Source organism: Syngnathus floridae, chromosome 8 (genome assembly GCF_059516105.1).
Source record: "Syngnathus floridae isolate MCC-2025c chromosome 8, RoL_Sflo_1.0, whole genome shotgun sequence".
In the NCBI taxonomy this organism is placed as follows: Eukaryota; Metazoa; Chordata; class Actinopteri; order Syngnathiformes; family Syngnathidae; genus Syngnathus; species Syngnathus floridae.
The window spans coordinates 2,115,615-2,132,096 of NC_142420.1; the positions used below are offsets into that span (position 1 = coordinate 2,115,615).

A 16,482-nucleotide genomic window follows, 5' to 3' on the forward strand; every position below is an offset into this window, starting at 1 on the left:
TACTAGAGTATTGTGTAGCAATAATTAATTTGCTATTGTTGGATAAGGGTCATATTACAATTGACTTATCAAAAAATCTTAATTATTTGGGTGCAGTGTAAAAGTCGACTGCATCATCTTGACATTGCTAATTTTGGGGAATCGTCTCTTGGGTTGGACATCAGCACGATTACGCTCGAGTCTAACCAGGTAGAGGGCACAATAACAGACACGTGACAAGCGGCACCATGACCCTCAGGCGGGTCCGATACACGAGTGGTCAGTGGCTGCGGAGTGACAGCAGACGAGCCCATCAGCCGTCACTCGCCTCACACACGTCAACGGTTCGCACGCCACACCGACCTTCGGCTGCTTCACGGTGACGAGCGTTCACATGAGCCTGTAGTCTGCGTTGAGCTTTTCAAGTTTGGAAAAGTTTGTCACTCAAGTGGTCGGAGCAGAGTTATTTTTAGCCTTTAATCATCTGACAAATTCACACTCTGCCCACTGGACAAATACCTTACACCTCCTTCGCCCTCCCCCACACCCTCACAACCTTTCTGTATTTCAGGGGTGTGATGACTTTGTTCCTTTTGCGGTCTGGCCATCTTACTAAGTATTAAATTCATATCACAGATTATTAACATTAGAACTATTATAATGTCCACTGATGCAATATTGCAGTCATGTGGCTTGCTTTGACTGATACAATCCGAAAAAGAGGGTGAGGGGGTGTAATAGGGTCGGGGACTTGAATAAGCTCTGCGGGGACACCTACAGGTCAGGCCAGGATTTGTTCCTATAACATTCAGCATCAATTTTTGCAAAACGTTTTCATGTGACTTACAAATAAGATAAATATTACGCTCTTTTTTTTTGCATCGATTCCTGTCTGCACGATATTCATGTTTGAGCGCCTCTTGAAGGGGTGTGACCTAATAACCATCAGGCCATTTCTATTTATGAATAGTGCAATAAACAGCTAAAAGGGTGTTGGCGACTAACATTTACCCTCATCTATCCCCAAGTCATGTCTCATTCCATCATTAAAGCGCCACATTAGTTTCAATCATGTGATAGAGGAGGCCGGGTGGGCCGCCTATAGTCTGCCTCCCCCTGCACCTGCCCCGCGCTTCTCCCACACCGCTGCTGCTGAGCACAGCGCTTTCTTTGTGGCCCCTGAAAGGCTTGGGGATTGTGGCCGAACAATAAAAAACGGTCCGCGGGGGTGACCAAAAATGTTTTTGACACTCGCCGGCAGCACTTGAATAGGGCAAGTTACTGGAGTCTGGCCAACAATGACAAAATACGGCTTAAGTCAACCTTTCTGGTACGAGCAGCCATCCACATTTTTGGAGGGTGGGGGCAAGGCATATACACACAACCCAGTAGTATTTCTACAGTCTTACACTTAGCCAGATGCTACAACTCACCTCTACGGTGCGACTGAAAACTTGAGTTGAAAGTGCCATCACATCGCCCCCAGTGGAGAGAAGTTGAATAATTGAATCATCCGTTATCCCTAAAATCAATTGAGACGACACACCTAATTTCTGGATTAGAATCAGATACCTGTGCAGCATCTAACAAAAAACAAGTACAAATGACCAACATGTTTGAAAGTGAGAAAATAAGACCAATTTATAAAAACAGATATTACCTCATTCTGCTAATCCAAGTAGATTCAACACTTCAGCTGTGTTCTTTCTGTAGCTGCTATGCAAAGAAAAATTGTGAACAATGGAATGATAAACATAATTACAAGTGGACAACATTTACATTTAAAGCATACATTAAATCGCATTTTGAATAAAAACAAGAGAGCCGTGTGATTAGAAAAAAAAGAAAAAGAAAAGATCATTTATTGAAGACGAGCACACACCACACGCGTTCATATTTACACACTGAGGCACATTCACACCCGAGTCAGCGGCGACACCCAGGTTGGCATCGACGCCACCCTGACGGGTTCGCTTAAAGGTTTTCCGATTCAACTCCGGTAATCAGGCGCAAACCCGACCGGCCTCCCTGTAGGCGGACTAAAGAGCGCTGATCTCCGAAAAAGATGCTCCGTTCGTCACCGCAATTCATCCAAAATAAGCTTGCCGCCCAACATTTCAACCAAGCAAATATAGCAAGTAGCAAAACAAATTTGAAGTCATTTTGACGGCAAATCCTCTCAACGCAAACCTGAGTTTAGTCTTTTTCTTGGGAGGAATCAGATGAATAAAATAAAAACGGGACAACGGAAAAACCAAAACAAGCTGCTCGCCTTTCATGGTTTCCTGTGGAAAATCTCCTTTTTTTTTTCTTTAATAAAGGAGTTTTATGGAAAAAAAAAAAGAAAAGTACAAAAGGAGGACACAGAAAAAAGGAGAAATAAATAGGTTTTTAAAAAAATATGGTGAGTGTTTCTTCGTTGTCCCTTTCGTGACTAGCCCAGTTTACCGCCCCGCCCCTCCTTGTCGACAAAATGCCACCAAAACAGTCCAGCCCAAGTGAGCGTGCGACCCTACGTTGCCTGTTGGTGATGTCGTTTGAGGAGACCCTTTTGGTTTGCTTTCTACTGCGCCCTCTAGCGGCTGCTTGCAAACGAATTGGTCATTTGTATTTGTTTGGGAGAGCCCAAACTTTAGTCGCTACGAATAGCAGTAGGTTAATTTGAAGCGGGAGTGCTATTTGCTCAACTCATATTTTCAGGTTTGTATAATTAGCCGAAATCAAATTGCTCAACATTTTAACGTCGTGTAATGACCATCATTTTTCAACAAAGGAAAATCAAAAAATTTAGATACTCCTGAAAAGGTCGCTGAAAGTTCAACAATGTGTCATAGCTGTCGTTTAACAGGTATGACTTAAAACAACAATGTGCGACAAAAAATACAATAAGTGCATTGTTCATCTTTTGTCGTTCTTCTTTGAACGTTGAATAGCAGCATCATTTTCCAACAGACGCAAATAAGACAAAATGTACATCGAGCTCGCAATGGATGAAGTATTACTTTTCTCAACGTAAATATGTGGGTCGTCCAAGATACTGGACTTTTCCTGAGAACAAATTAAACGGCAAAAGCGTACACAACCCGTGTTAATTCCATTCCTCAGTAAATGCGACAACAAATGGCAGATGTGTGGCTAATTTGGAACAAGTGTGCCATTACTTTTCTCAGCCCAAATTCTTAACAGCCACACTGCAAAAAGCAAAAAGTGAACGTCGACTAAAAGTTACGACATTTCTCAACAGATGTGGGAAAAAAATGTTTGGGGCGGGTGCGCTTTTACTCTTCTCTGCCCAAATATTTGCACTTTTCAAGCTACTGTGCAAATATGGCATTGTTGGAAAAGCAGGGAAATAGCAGCGTCCTTTTTTCCAAACGGAAGGCTAAATGTACATCGCGTGTGGAACAAGTGTGGTATTAGCTAATATTTGCGTGCGCCAAGCTTTTGGGCAAACATTGCATGACTGGATAAAGTATGTTGCGCTGAAACGTAACCGCGGGACAAGTGACAAAGGATAAAAAGAGTGGCGGAATGGGAATGCTGCGCTAGAACCTGGCTCAGCCCAAATCCTTTCATTTTCCAAATATTGGACTTCTACAAACAAACAAGAAAAACAAAAACATAGCTTTTGCATTTGTGGAAGTTTTCATAGTAACATTTTTCAATGAATGTGACTTAACGGACAAAATGCTTGTCTATTTACGAACGTGGGTTCTTACTTTTTTCAGCTTGAACGAGTGCCCCTTCCGGAATATTGGCGTACACAGCAACACTCAGATATAACACTCGGAAATACTGCATGTCCTGCTCTACTAAAGAATGGGATGCTAAGGCAACAGCTAAAAGGCTTGTAGTTGTTGTGCTGATTGTCTTTTTCAAATGTGGCGCTTTTGAATGAATTCTCCAAACGACATCACCAGCATTGAAATCGGGCTTGGCGGCGGCACATCGTTAGCTGGCTAAAACATTCCGTAACTGTCTGGATGCACCCCCACCCCCGAGGAAAAAAAAACCGGAAACACACTGGAAACGTGACACCACTCCCATCCAGTTTTTCCTCACCGTGGGCGGCGTGTCGTGGAGCTCAGCGGTAGGAATGAAGGAGGTTTACATAAGAAAATGTTGGAAGAGCTACTCACTATGGCCTTCCTGTGGATTTACTAACAATCTACGTGTCCAAAGTAGACGTGCTACTCGGCGTCACCTTCCTCCTCCGCTTGCTCCTGCGAGTCCGTGTAAATGTCCCGCACCAGCAGGACTCTGGCGAGGAGGCTCTCCAGCGTGTGGCGCTCTAGCGGCGTGGGGGAGAACCAATCGCCGTCCCCGTCCCAGGCGGGATCGGGCTGGGCGTAGAAGAAGTCCGTGCGTTCCAGCAACGAGGCCGGGCTGCGGCGAGGGGAAAGCAGAAGACGCTTGTTACAAAAGCGCCGGCGGAGTGATTTACTGACATCGCGGCTAAGCGGGACAGGAAGTCCTCATCATCTAGATGTCATCACTGAAGATTCAGGATGTGAACAGCATGGGGTAATAATCACAGGACACCAACTTCCAACATTTAAGAGACATACAGTGAACCTCCAAGACTGACATCAAAGCAAATTGCTTGATGGAATCAGCCATGAGGTACGCAACGTACCACTTGGAGCGGTAGAGCTGGAAAAGTTGTCGCTCTTGCTCCGTGATGGGACCAGGTGATCCCGTATCGTCTTCTTCGCAGTCCTGAAGGTCCAGCTTCCTCTTGCGGGACTCCTTTTCAACTACAATGCAAACAATGCGGAAGAGAATAGTTTGTCTATAACGAATTTGATAACTACATTATTGTCCAATCGATACCTTTTAAAGTGCATTTAGCTCCTTGCTGTCGAAGGAAACCAACATCACGTACGGGGGGGGGATCTTAATGACCAATCAAGGCTCAGCTTGCGAACAATGCAAAACGTACTACAGAACCGCAAAGCTTCTTTCACTCACCCTGAGAGACGGGAGAAGGCACGCGGACGCACTCGCCGGTGGTGACGGGGTGCGTGGCGTCCGGGCCGTAGACGCTGGCAAAGGACAGGCCCAGATGCTGCTGGGCACTGCGTAAGCGCATGCGCTTGGCGTTCAGGTAGACCAGTGAGCGCAGTAGGACGGCGGGCGTGGTGCCGCCCAGATGGCCGCATGCCCACAGGCAGTGCTCGTCTACGCGGCTCCACGCGGAACCTGCAAGGAGGCCGACCATTATATAAAAATGTTAAAGAAATAGTGGTTATCAAAAATGTATTGCCTAATAATAGACAATAAATCCAGCCAAATAAGTAAAACACATGTTTTAAGAATCAAGCGGAATTTTAAGGCTCACCATCAGGAAGCGGGCAGGGTTTCCAGTCCTTCAGAACCTTGTTGAGCTCCTCTCCAAACTCCTGATAGCAGGGGTCGCTGAAGATGTCCTTCTGTTGGCCATTGGTGTGAAGATGCTAAAAAGAACAACAGAAACCACAATATTCATTTTACAATTGTTCAAATGGATGGCTGAATGAGTGTTGATGTGATGTTAATGTCCTCATATTCAAATGATCATCACAATATTCAGGATGTGAACAGCAAAAGGTTTAAATCATAGGACATAGCGACAACATTTCCTGTTGCTAAGTGAAAGGACGCCAACCTTCTGGATGCCGAGGCAGAGGTAGTAGATGCTGTCCGGGGCGTATCGCTCCCCGTTGGGTCGACACACCTCCCTGACGAAGCCGCTCAGCTTGTCGTTCAGCTCGCCGGCGGACATTTTCAGCACGTCGGTCTCTGTGGGATTGACCTGAGCTGGTTCTGCGGTTTGGGGGTCCGCTGCGGGGCTCATCCAGCGCCTGAAGGCGTTGAGGCCGTAGCGAGCTTTCAGGGGCGGCGAGCGAACCGACGAGGTTCTGGCCAAGTTGCGTTCCACCGCCAGCTTCTTGCTCCCCTGGGACGAAAATAGACTTGTGAAATTTCGCTGCTTTCAAACATGGGTGTTAATGGGAATTGATGCGAATAAACCAGGAACTTGCTCGATTGAAAGTCTGGTGTTTAGAATCCCGACTAAATGTCCGTGTGGCATTGTGATTGCTAACACATTAAGGCGCATACTCGTGTCCTTGGCTGAGGTCGCGGTGCCCGCTCGTCCTCCTGCTTTTCCGCATCCTCCTGGACCGCTGCCGAAGCTGAGGAGGGAAACGTCAATCAGAGAATGACACAGCATTTGGAAACCAACAATGAGTCAGCAGTTGCTTAGAAGCCCATGCTGACAAACCACAAGCACGCCTCAGCGCCCCCTACGGACGAGTGGACTAGAGTAATCCACCCCAATATCGTGTTGTGTGGACGTCACAAATACGTTACCTAGAGGGAAGTCCTCCTCCAGGTCCATGTAACTTGCATCGTCTTCCTCCTCTTCTTTCTTCAGGTCCACGTTAACTTCTGTCTTCACCTCCTCCTTCTCTTCCTCCTGCTCCTGCTTTGGGCTGCTGGTGATCATCTCCTCGACTTCAGGCTCACTTGTGTCTTTCTCAAGCTTCACATCTGAAAGAGATGAGCATTTCCCCCCCCCTTAAGATCATCTACAAAGGCCGAATCGTCGGACACCTCTGAAAGACTATCCTGAGTGATTATCAAGTGGTGCGGGCTGTGTTACGTGATTCTTCTATGTTGAGGTTGCGGAGGCCCATTTTGGGCTCGCGACTGCTACCTTCATTCTGATCGTCCAATGTCCCTTCTGTCAGGGATGATGAGTCCTCCTTCACGGCGACGGGCTCTGAGGGAGTCTTGTTTCTCAGTTCCTGGATGGTTTGGACAATCTGCTCTGTGCTTTGCAGGGTGGTGGGCAGGAAGACTGGCACGGGGAGCTGGCAGAGGTGGGGGTGACACGCAGAGATAGTTAAGCAAACCACAAATGTCAACATTAGCACCAAATTTATTTCTGTACTTTCTGTTCTTCTGAATTTTTGTCAACAATTAAATGCGGGCAGGAGGTGGCTCAATGTTTGGTACGTTATTGATCAGAATGATGGCAAGATTGCTGGAACTCTGGAAAGCATTACCCACCACTACTAGTAATACTTGTCAGCTCATGTCTTACTGGTAGAGGCATTGAGAGCGGCGTAGGCGTCAGCTGCGAGTACATGTTCATGGGCACGGGGACGAAGACGGGCACGGGGATGGGGACGGGAATGTACTCCCGCTTCACGCCGTCATCCACATCTGCGTTCACGCGAGAAAGTCCATTTTTGTTGAGCCGGGAAAGTGACGGCTGTGGTAAATAAATGCTCACCCGTTTGTATGGGCTTGCTCTGCATGTGTGGCTTGCAGTAGGTGGCCTTGGTGAGAGAGAGCGGCTTGCAGAGGACCGCCTTGTTTTTGACGTCCCTCATCAGGCCGCCGCCCGCGTACGCCGCCGTGCCCTGGCTCACCAGCTGCGTCGGGGAAGACAAGATTTAGGGGAGCGACATCAAGAAGAATGAAACTGTAAACGTCACTAAAAATGACACTCACCCCAAGTTTGGAAGCTTGTGATTCAATACCTGAAAGGAAACATATAGTTTATGACACTAAAACAAATAAAATGGCAGACACGGTCAACAATTTTCATGTTACGTGAAACAACGTTATAGAGTTGTATTTTTTAAAACAGATCGCTGGGACCATTGGCCCCCAAAAAGTCCACTACAAAACAACTTCACCAGTGGAGAATCAGTCTGCATGCGGTGTTGCCGTGTACCCGTGCAGCTGTTTTCGGGGCCTTTCTGCGTGGCCATGATGGGCTCGTTCTGCTGGCAGTAGAACCTGAGCAGACACTGCTGGTCGCAGAATTGCTTAATCTCCGAGCGCCACATCACGGACTCCGTCAGCTGTCCTTGAACCTTGCAGCAGTCGCAGCGCGCCGCCTAGTGGACACGGAGAGACACTGTCAGTTTACAGACGGTTTTCTTTTTCAGGTTTTTTTTTCTATTCTCATAAGGATGCAATTTAATTCCCATTATTTCCTTTCAACGTGGCTGTTTATAGTGGTTTTTCCAAAGCGGACCTTGTGGTACCAGTCGTGGAACTTCTTAGCACAGGCCTCGCTGCAGAAGTCCCGCGTCATGCCGCCGAGCTGGCGCGTGACGCTTCTCTTGCACATCTGGCTGCAGTGGTTGCAGCTGACACACTTGAGGCCCAGACGTTTGATGAAGTCCTGCTTGAACAGCAGCTTGCAACCTGGAACACAAAACGCATACAAAATGAAGCGTGGTTTATTATTAATAAAAATAATAATAATAATAATAAAAAAAGCACGAGGTGGCGGCTGTTCTCGTTACCTTCGCTGCAGAAGGGCTTTTTCTCGCCCGAAAAGTTGGCGGTGGTGTGCAGCGTCTTCTCCTCCTGGCAGAACTCGCACATGGTAACGATACAATGCAGCTTTTTGTAGTCGTCGCAGCAAACCTTGCTGCAGAAGTGGTACATTTTGTCCTGAGGGACACACACACAGATGTCAGACGCAGAGCTCACCCTCGCGTAACACTCAGTGGGCCTCCACCTTTACAATTTTTATAAAATATTTCTTTGGAAAGCGCCTCATCTGACCTCCCACTCCAGCGTCTCCGGCTTGACGCTGAACACTCCTCTGCAGTAGTTACACTTGAGCTGCACCGTGCTGTTATTGGTGGTGGACAGCGTCGTCTGTCCGTTGGTGGTCGTCTGGAGTGTGGCGTTCTGTAATCATGATCACCAGACTTAGAAAAAAGAAAAAAAAAAAAAAAACACCCCCAAAAAAATCATGACCATCATCATAATGATAACCAAAGACAACCAAGTGAGTGTGCACCTGGAACTTGGTAACGCACTGCGAGCTGCAGAAGTTAAGGACGTTTCCCTCGGGCAGTGTGGCCTGGTACTGAGGTAACGCGTTCCTCTTGCAGAAGTGACACGACGGCTCCGCGTCTGAACAAAACACACGTCGTTAAAGTACAGGGTTGCTCTTTGGGAACAAAATCACATTTAATACAATTGTGGATTTGAATTCATGTTGTGGTTTCGTTTCTACTTTGTGTGGTTATTCTTATTTCCTCAACAGGAATCTCAGATTTGGATCTTGTGTGACGAGGTGTGGCACATTCGTGTCTTAGTTCAGTAGCTTGCCATGTCCTGATTTGATTTCCATTCCCACGAAAAGAAGCTTGATTTGGATCTTGTTTGACCAACATTTGAGTACACGCGGCATCCTATTAGGACTCTAACTGTTTCATTTGGATAAGTTGCCGTTGACTCGCATTGTGCTGCATTTGAGTGCCCCTCTGTCCTGTTTAGCTACTTTATCGTCTCTTGCTAACCTGCACATTTAGTCACCGTCACTTGCGTTTACTCACGGTGGAAGGTGGTGGCGGCCATCTTGGCCTTGTTCATGCAATTGCTGGAGCAGTAGGAGCCCATGGCGCCATCGGCGGATAGGCCCAGGACCACCTCGCCCGTCTTGATCAGGGTCTTACATGTCAAGCAGCTCGCCAGCTTGCTGTGAGCCTAAAGACGCACGCGAAAGACCAGAAAGAAGAGTGCACTTAAAGCGGGCTCTGAAATTTGAAATACTTGATGTCGTATCATTTTGGAGGTGTCCCAATACTTGTGGCTGAGCTGCCGAGACACAAGTGTGGTTGGTTTAATGAGCGCTTGTTGCCAGGCAACAACGACTCCACTTCAGCCTTCAACTTGTGGCAACTACCAAATTGTTCAGCTGAGAGCTCGTTCAGGAGAAAAACTGAAGGAGGAAATGATCGAGTCATTACTGCGCATGAATGATTGAACAAGAATCTACGGTGAAAGCCCTTGACTGCAATGTTGAAAACGTTTAACCGTGAACAAGAACAAAAAACAGATCCACTAGAAATGATTGGGGGGGAAAAATACAAATACAACACAACGTCTTGCAATAAGCCATGGAGTGAAGCTCAAAAGAGTACCTGCTTGAAATCCCTGATGCATTTCTGACAGCAGAAGCGCTTCTGCTGTCCGTCCACCAGCAGGAAGTGGTTGGCGGAGGCCCTGCTGGGCAGGTAGTCCCCACACTGCTCGCAGCAGTTCATGATGAGCCCGTTGGCTCGGCGGTACACAATGAAGCACATGTCGCTGCAGATCTTGTGCGTCACCGTCTTGAAGCTCACCTCGTGGCGGATCTGCGCGCAACAAAGTCTGTCAATTCCACATCCTGCATGCCGACTTCAAGCACGCCCAGACTTGCTATCTCCTGGGAAAAGATCTTGGTTACAAACTGACCTCGGTGAGCTTTCCGCAGACGGTGCATTTGGTTTTGAGGCTGGACTTGGGCGGGTTCTGCTTGTTCTCATAAGCGCCCAGGCAGCCAGTGCTGCAGAACTCCTGGAAGGACTCACTCGAGTCCACCTGGGCCACGATGGTACCTTTCATGTTGGTGATGTCCCTGCAGGGTGGGCGAGGGCGATCGTGATGTTAGCAGTTGCCGCTCCCAAATAGCGCACTCCCTCAAGAACGGCAAGCCCAAACTGACTTTTTACACATGGTACAGCTTTTTTTGGGTGCGGGTTTGTGCGAGAAGGCGGAGAGGCAGGTGGTGGAGCAGAAGAGGTGCGTAGATCCTTTGCGCTGGTATGCCGTCTGACCTTTCTTTAGAGGCTTCTTACAGTTTGCACAAGTCACCTGCGATAAATTGGATGGGAATGTGGATATTTAGCATGGAAAAAAAATTCTACTAACCAATGAATTGGCTGATTAAAATAAATATTTACATAAAACAAACAACGCTTACAACAACAGAGTCTAAAAAGAACAAATATGATTTAAATACGAGGCAAATATGGTTCATGCAACGTTACCTTCACAGTCCTGGGTTGCGGCTGAGTGCCTGGCGAGAAAGAGGAAGACTGTCCCGGAGGTTTGGGCAAGGAAGTGGCGGTCGACGAAGAGTCCACCCCCGTCTGTTTTTGGTTGCGGGGCACCGACGCCGACTGGGAGATCCATGAGTCTGCGGGGGAACAAGAGAAGCCCGTGTCATCTATTTAAAAAAAGAATAAACAAATTATATTAAAGTTGATGGACAGTATGAAACAGGCTTGATCCTACTAAGGAATATTTGTAGCTTCTGTGTAGGTTGAGGGTCTGGCGCTACCTGTTCTGCTATGCGTCCCCGCGTCGCCATTTTGCACCGCTGAGCCCCGCCCCGGGTTGAAGGAAGCGCTCGGTCTTTTGGACGTGCTATCGGGGGTCAGGCTGAAGGCGTTGCTGATCTGCAGACCATTTTCCTCTGCCGGGCCGTCGACTGACTGCAGGAAAGGGGGCTTGTGTTACAGAAGGTCCACATTTTCCACTACGGCGCTGTAACGTCCTGAATGTGGATTTTGCTATCCTCGCATACAGCTGCAAATGTTCGCTCTCAGTGGGATAGCGGCATCCATGTAAAAAAATCAAATCAGGGATCAAAATTTGACCCTAAATGTGTGCACCATGTAGAATTGCCACCTTACCGTTTGTTCTCCCTGCAGGGATGTCACAGAGGTGATCATCAAGTCAGCTTGAGCGTCCCCCGGAAGGGCGCCGGCGCCCCTTTTCTGGCCCAGCGTCGTGACGTTGGCGATGCGGATATCCGAACGTGGTTCCGTGCAGCTGAGGTTGGCGGGCGACGAGCCGCCCTGCTTCTCTTCAGGCTCCTCCTCGTCATCGATGACGATGGGCTCGGCTGCCGAGGCGGGGTTGGAGGGCTCGGACGCATCTGGCGTCGCGGCAGCGGGCGGGGTCACGGCCTCGGCTGCGGGTGTTGCCTCAGCGGGCGACGCGTCTTGCGTCTCCATGTCAGCGGGGCCCTCCGGACACTCCTGTGAAGGTGGCGGCAGCTCGGAGGCCTGCTCTTCTACCAAAACCACGTCGTCATCATCCTCGCCGCCGCCGCCCTTCTTTGGTGCCTCTTCGTCATCTGTTGCCGCGGCAACCGACTCTGGGGCCTCCACGGTGGGCGCCGCCGTGGCCTCCACGTGGTCCCCCTCTGCCGCTGCCCCCGGCGTCGCCGCCACCTCCTCCTCCTCCTCCGGAACAGCAGGATTGGGTTCCGACTCCCCGTCCATCGCTAAGGCAACCACCTGGAACACCCCCGGCACAAAAAAGGCAATTAGGTAGAATCCCGTTTCCCCCTGAGACACCTTCTTCCCGAGACCAGCTGCTGCAGGTACAGATACACCCATTATGAGGAAAGTGTGAGAAAGAGGCTCGTCAAGCACCAATGAATTAATAGAACATGAAATGGAGCTTGAATTTTTGTGAGTCCACTTCAATTCATCAATCAGTATCTTCCATGCAGAATAGAGAGATGTGAAAAGGTTGTCTTGGATGGCCAGTGTGCAAGCTGGAAAACGGACTTTCAACCGATGATGATGCACGAAAGGCGCTTGTGTCATGCCGATAAGTTCTTTTGCCATCTCCAAATATGTTGCTTGATATCAAATCTCCATTTGGTGTGGTTACCTTACACATGTGAAAACGCGCTTTGCTTGCCAATTGATGGGCTCAATTATGTGACTGAGGGAAGTGGATCCAGATTCTGGAAGGAAAGTCTGCATTAAGGGACTTTGTGCAATTCATCAAAGAACGCCTGTGTAAACCTGCATCAGTCCGGCGGAAGCCGGCAAACGACTTTCAAAATAAAACAGACAAAATAGGGCTTTGTGCTAACCGCCGCCAATCCTGCTCCCCTTCTCACTGGCCCATTTCCCCCCCCCTCCCTTGTTGCCGCAGCAACCTGTGAAGCTACACCTTGGTTGCCATGGCAATAGCAAGGCCCACCACTGGGGACACGCTCTCTTAGCGCTACATCTGGCGTGTCGTTTCCCTACGCGTCAGGGGGCCGGGTAACGGCCAGTGAGGGAGGGGAAAAGGGAGGGGCTGTCGTGGACGGGAGGAGAGGGGGATTGCCTTTCATGTCACGTGCTCACGAGGGCGACGGCGGCAAAAGCTGCTGCATCAAAAGCTGACCCTTGACGCATCACAGGCATGATTAATCGATTGCATCGCTTGTGCGTTCCGATGTGCCGACTAGACGGGCTGCAGGTTTAGCGTGTGGCCATTTTGAAGTGAAAAACGAGCCTTCGTGGAGTTGGGGGGGTAGCCATGTGACAGGAAGTGCGGGCCGACATGCTTGGGAGCAGGAAGCCCGTGTTTTTGCAAACTGACCTCACATCCAGGCAACAAATTAAAGACGGCCGTTTCCTAAGTGATACACTGTTACTAAGATTGACATCAATGACTGACAGTTTCACACAGACAGTCCACAAAATGGTCGCCACAGCCTGTGCCTTTCGCACACAACACAGTCAAAGTGTACCTGTGACTGTGGTGGCAGCTTTTAAAATGGTCAATATAACGCATCTGTAAAGCTGATGTTTAATAGCATTCATTCAATTCTGTCCTCAATTATAGTGAACATATTATCCTCAAGTGCAGTTTAGTGTACCATTTGTATACAAAATGTAATAATACAATTAAAGTTACTCCGAGCAAACATCTTACTCGAAAATGACAGGGTGTTGGCTGCAGCTGAGTAAATAACACCAAAGTACTAGATGAGAAAATATGCTATATGTTATGCATTATTGTAAAAATGCTTTTGTACAATTAAAAGGCCTTCCGTCCCTACCAGACGCTGGCACACTCTGCAGTTGGGTAGACTGCAATGCAGAGCTGTCAACACATTTGCATGAAAATAAAGAAAACAAAATTAAGACTTCCAATACAACCCCAACCCAAATCATCAAAATACCATAGCATAATCATTTCCACATCTGGGGCTAAAATAAAGCCCAGTAAACACCTCACACCAAATAATGCTACAGTTGAGTTAAAGATCGCATGCAACAAAACCCGATACCAAAGCTCAAAATGAGATTTGCAAGACATTGGTAAAAATTAAAGCATTTCCACTAGTAAATATATCAAGCTAGATGCTAGAAAAGCTACGGCTGAGTAGTATGCACATCTGGACAATATAAACAAGAAATGCAACACAACATAATATAAAAGATCACAGTGACATTTGCAAGACATTGGTAAAAATGTAGGCGTTATTCCATGTAAATATTTAAAATGGAAGGTAGGCACTTTCTACGATGCAGTACATAATCACAATCAGTCACCCCGAGTAAATTGTATTCATTATTATTATTGAAAAAGCACATTTTGGACAATAAAAGCCTACTCTTGAATATACCACTAGTCCCTACCAGGTGCCTGACCTCTGTCTGCAGTTTAGTAGCTAAACGACTGCAATGCAGACGACATGAATGAAAAATAAATTAAGACCTCAAAAAACTCCCTCCCCCACAGCCTTATGACGTAATCACCAGATTGTCAAGAGGAGGGGGGGTCTTTGTGAACATCGTCATGTTGCCTCAGTGACGTCATTTGCACAACTGGCGCTAAACAAAAACACAGAAGAGGTAAAGGAGATAAAAAAGACGGGCGTCGAAAGTATGCCTACACTGCAAATGGCGTCCGTTCCGGTTGTTGTTGTGGAGTGCGTGTGTGTGTGTGGGGGTGGATGTGAGGAACCGGGCACGAGTGGCGCCACGTTCAACTCTCAGTGGCCGAGCCTCTGAGAAGTGAACCCCCGCCCGGAACCAACTTGGCTGGTCCACAAACTTTCAAACCCCATGCGTGATGAGCGGGAGGGGGGGCGCTCCTAAATTGTGAGGGAGTGGGGGGTTCTACAGAGAAACGTGGTCCAACTGCGCCATTGTGGACCAACGCGCACATATAAACGAGGTTTGAAACGTCACAAGCCGCACATCCACACGAGTGAAAACGACTCAAATGGACTAAAACCGAATCCGGACTTGAGGTTCAATGGCCATTTCGGGGCCTACCTGCTTTAATTGAAAAGTTCGCCGGCAACCGTGGCGCAATCAGGCTGCAATGGCAAAGAGCCACCGATAGGGGCGCCCTTCCCCACCACCACGGCCACCCCCGCCGGCGTTACGTATCACATGAACCGGGCTTCGATTGTGTCATGCGGCTGTAAACAAGCAACGCCAGCCCTTGTGGAGTTCGTGGTTAAAAAAATTAAGGGGGCTAAAAAGCGAAGACAATATCCATAAACATATGAGGAACCCCCTCCCCCTCCTTACACCATTACCACCGTCGCCACCCAGCGGGAAACCAGTGCCTAGCGTCCGCCATTAGGGCTCCAAATGAACAATACTGGGACACACATCGTTCACATTCAACTCTTAAACGTGTCTCCTCGCCGCCCGTGTCAAGACACGCGGGCGGCCGGGGGTAAGGGGAGGCCCGGCGAAGCTAAGCAACGGCCAAAAAGTTGCCCAAACTTTACACTTTGAGGGCTTTTAGAAGACATGGACAAAAAGTGAGAGGAAATTTGGAGGAGACAAGGTTGATTCTTACCGGAGTAGAGCTCGACACGGTGAAGCGCCACTTTTGTGCCTTGACATTAATCCCGGAAGGCGCATGCGCACAACCCAACACCAGCCAATTCAACGTTCGAAGATCGCCGGTGATACAGACAGCTCACTCTCGCTACATTTACGAGCTGAGGGGAGATGTCACGTGACGTGCAAACGTGCGAATCTCCAACGCGTTAAATATCAAATTAATGCTATTAAACTGCTTCTACTCTCCCTTTAAAACTATCACGAAACTATTTTGTCGGAAAACTCAATTAAATAACTCAAATTCACCATCCATTCGTCCATCACCTTCTCAACAACAACAAAAGCATGGCAGCCATTTTGAACGGACACAGAAAATTGAAGCCTTTACATTTCGAAAGCGAAATCACATTCCAGAACTTGACAGCTTAAAATTCATGGCAATACGAAGTAATTGTAAAGGAGAAATCACTGCTTAAAAGGCGAAATTGCGGGAAAAAAATAGAACCCGGAAGTTCCCAGAATTTTTGGGGGGAAATAGGCAGAGTGAGATTCTTGCTTTCCTTGCCCACGCCACACTAATTTCATCCAGTCCCCCACCCCTTCCCTCCTTTAGATCCTGCGCATGCGTACAGCGTGTCATCGAGCTGGCAATTAAATTGCCCTCATTAGGAAGATTTAACCTTGGCCATACCGAGCACATCTGCCGTTTGACCTCACATTTGGACGCTATCAGCGTGGACGCTATCGACGCATGGGTCGAACCGACCCAAAGAACTCAGACTTCGTGTCCAATCAGGATCGAGAATCTAGGGTGACAGAGTTTACCCTCCATTCTGGGAATTAAAAAAAGGACAGAATGGAGGCTGAAATAAGTGTCTTTTTTGTGAGGCGACATTTAAGTACACACGTAAATGAATCACGAGGGGTGCGTTCATGTAAAAAAAAATAAAAATGGCCGAACCAGGTGCGTTCAAGTGACCGCCTCTGAAGAGTGTCGATCGTGTGCACATTTCCATGGCGTCATCAAAGGCAGCAGGGAGGGCAGACTGTGCTCAAGGAGGCTTTTGTGCTCCCACCTCGCATGATTTTTAGCTCAAACATTCTGTTCAACAGA

At 48.1% G+C, this 16,482-nt stretch overlaps 1 protein-coding gene across 2 annotated transcripts; it reads right to left on the reverse strand.

Annotated features, from left to right (window-relative positions):
• Window positions 1-1,811: 1,811 nt before the first annotated feature.
• On the reverse strand, window positions 1,812-15,879 carry zmym2 (zinc finger, MYM-type 2). Of its 2 annotated transcripts, XM_088383224.1 has the most exons (24): window positions 15,382-15,879; window positions 11,460-12,068; window positions 11,105-11,258; window positions 10,812-10,990; window positions 10,487-10,635; window positions 10,237-10,399; window positions 9,924-10,136; window positions 9,336-9,486; window positions 8,795-8,910; window positions 8,554-8,682; window positions 8,289-8,439; window positions 8,015-8,187; window positions 7,709-7,874; window positions 7,483-7,511; window positions 7,262-7,403; window positions 7,070-7,191; window positions 6,680-6,836; window positions 6,334-6,513; window positions 6,082-6,155; window positions 5,627-5,917; window positions 5,321-5,435; window positions 4,951-5,181; window positions 4,616-4,736; window positions 1,812-4,365 (listed from the first exon to the last, which is right to left on the reverse strand). In XM_088383224.1, exons 2-24 carry the CDS (start codon window positions 12,051-12,053, stop codon window positions 4,170-4,172), a joined length of 3,996 nt encoding a protein of 1,331 aa, XP_088239350.1. In that variant the 5' UTR covers window positions 12,054-12,068; window positions 15,382-15,879; the 3' UTR covers window positions 1,812-4,169. The 2 variants fall into 2 exon arrangements, with proteins under 2 accessions (XP_088239350.1, XP_088239349.1); XM_088383223.1 differs by lacking the exon at window positions 15,382-15,879 and having other exon boundaries at window positions 10,812-10,960.
• Between the last annotated feature and the right edge of the window lie 603 nt (window positions 15,880-16,482).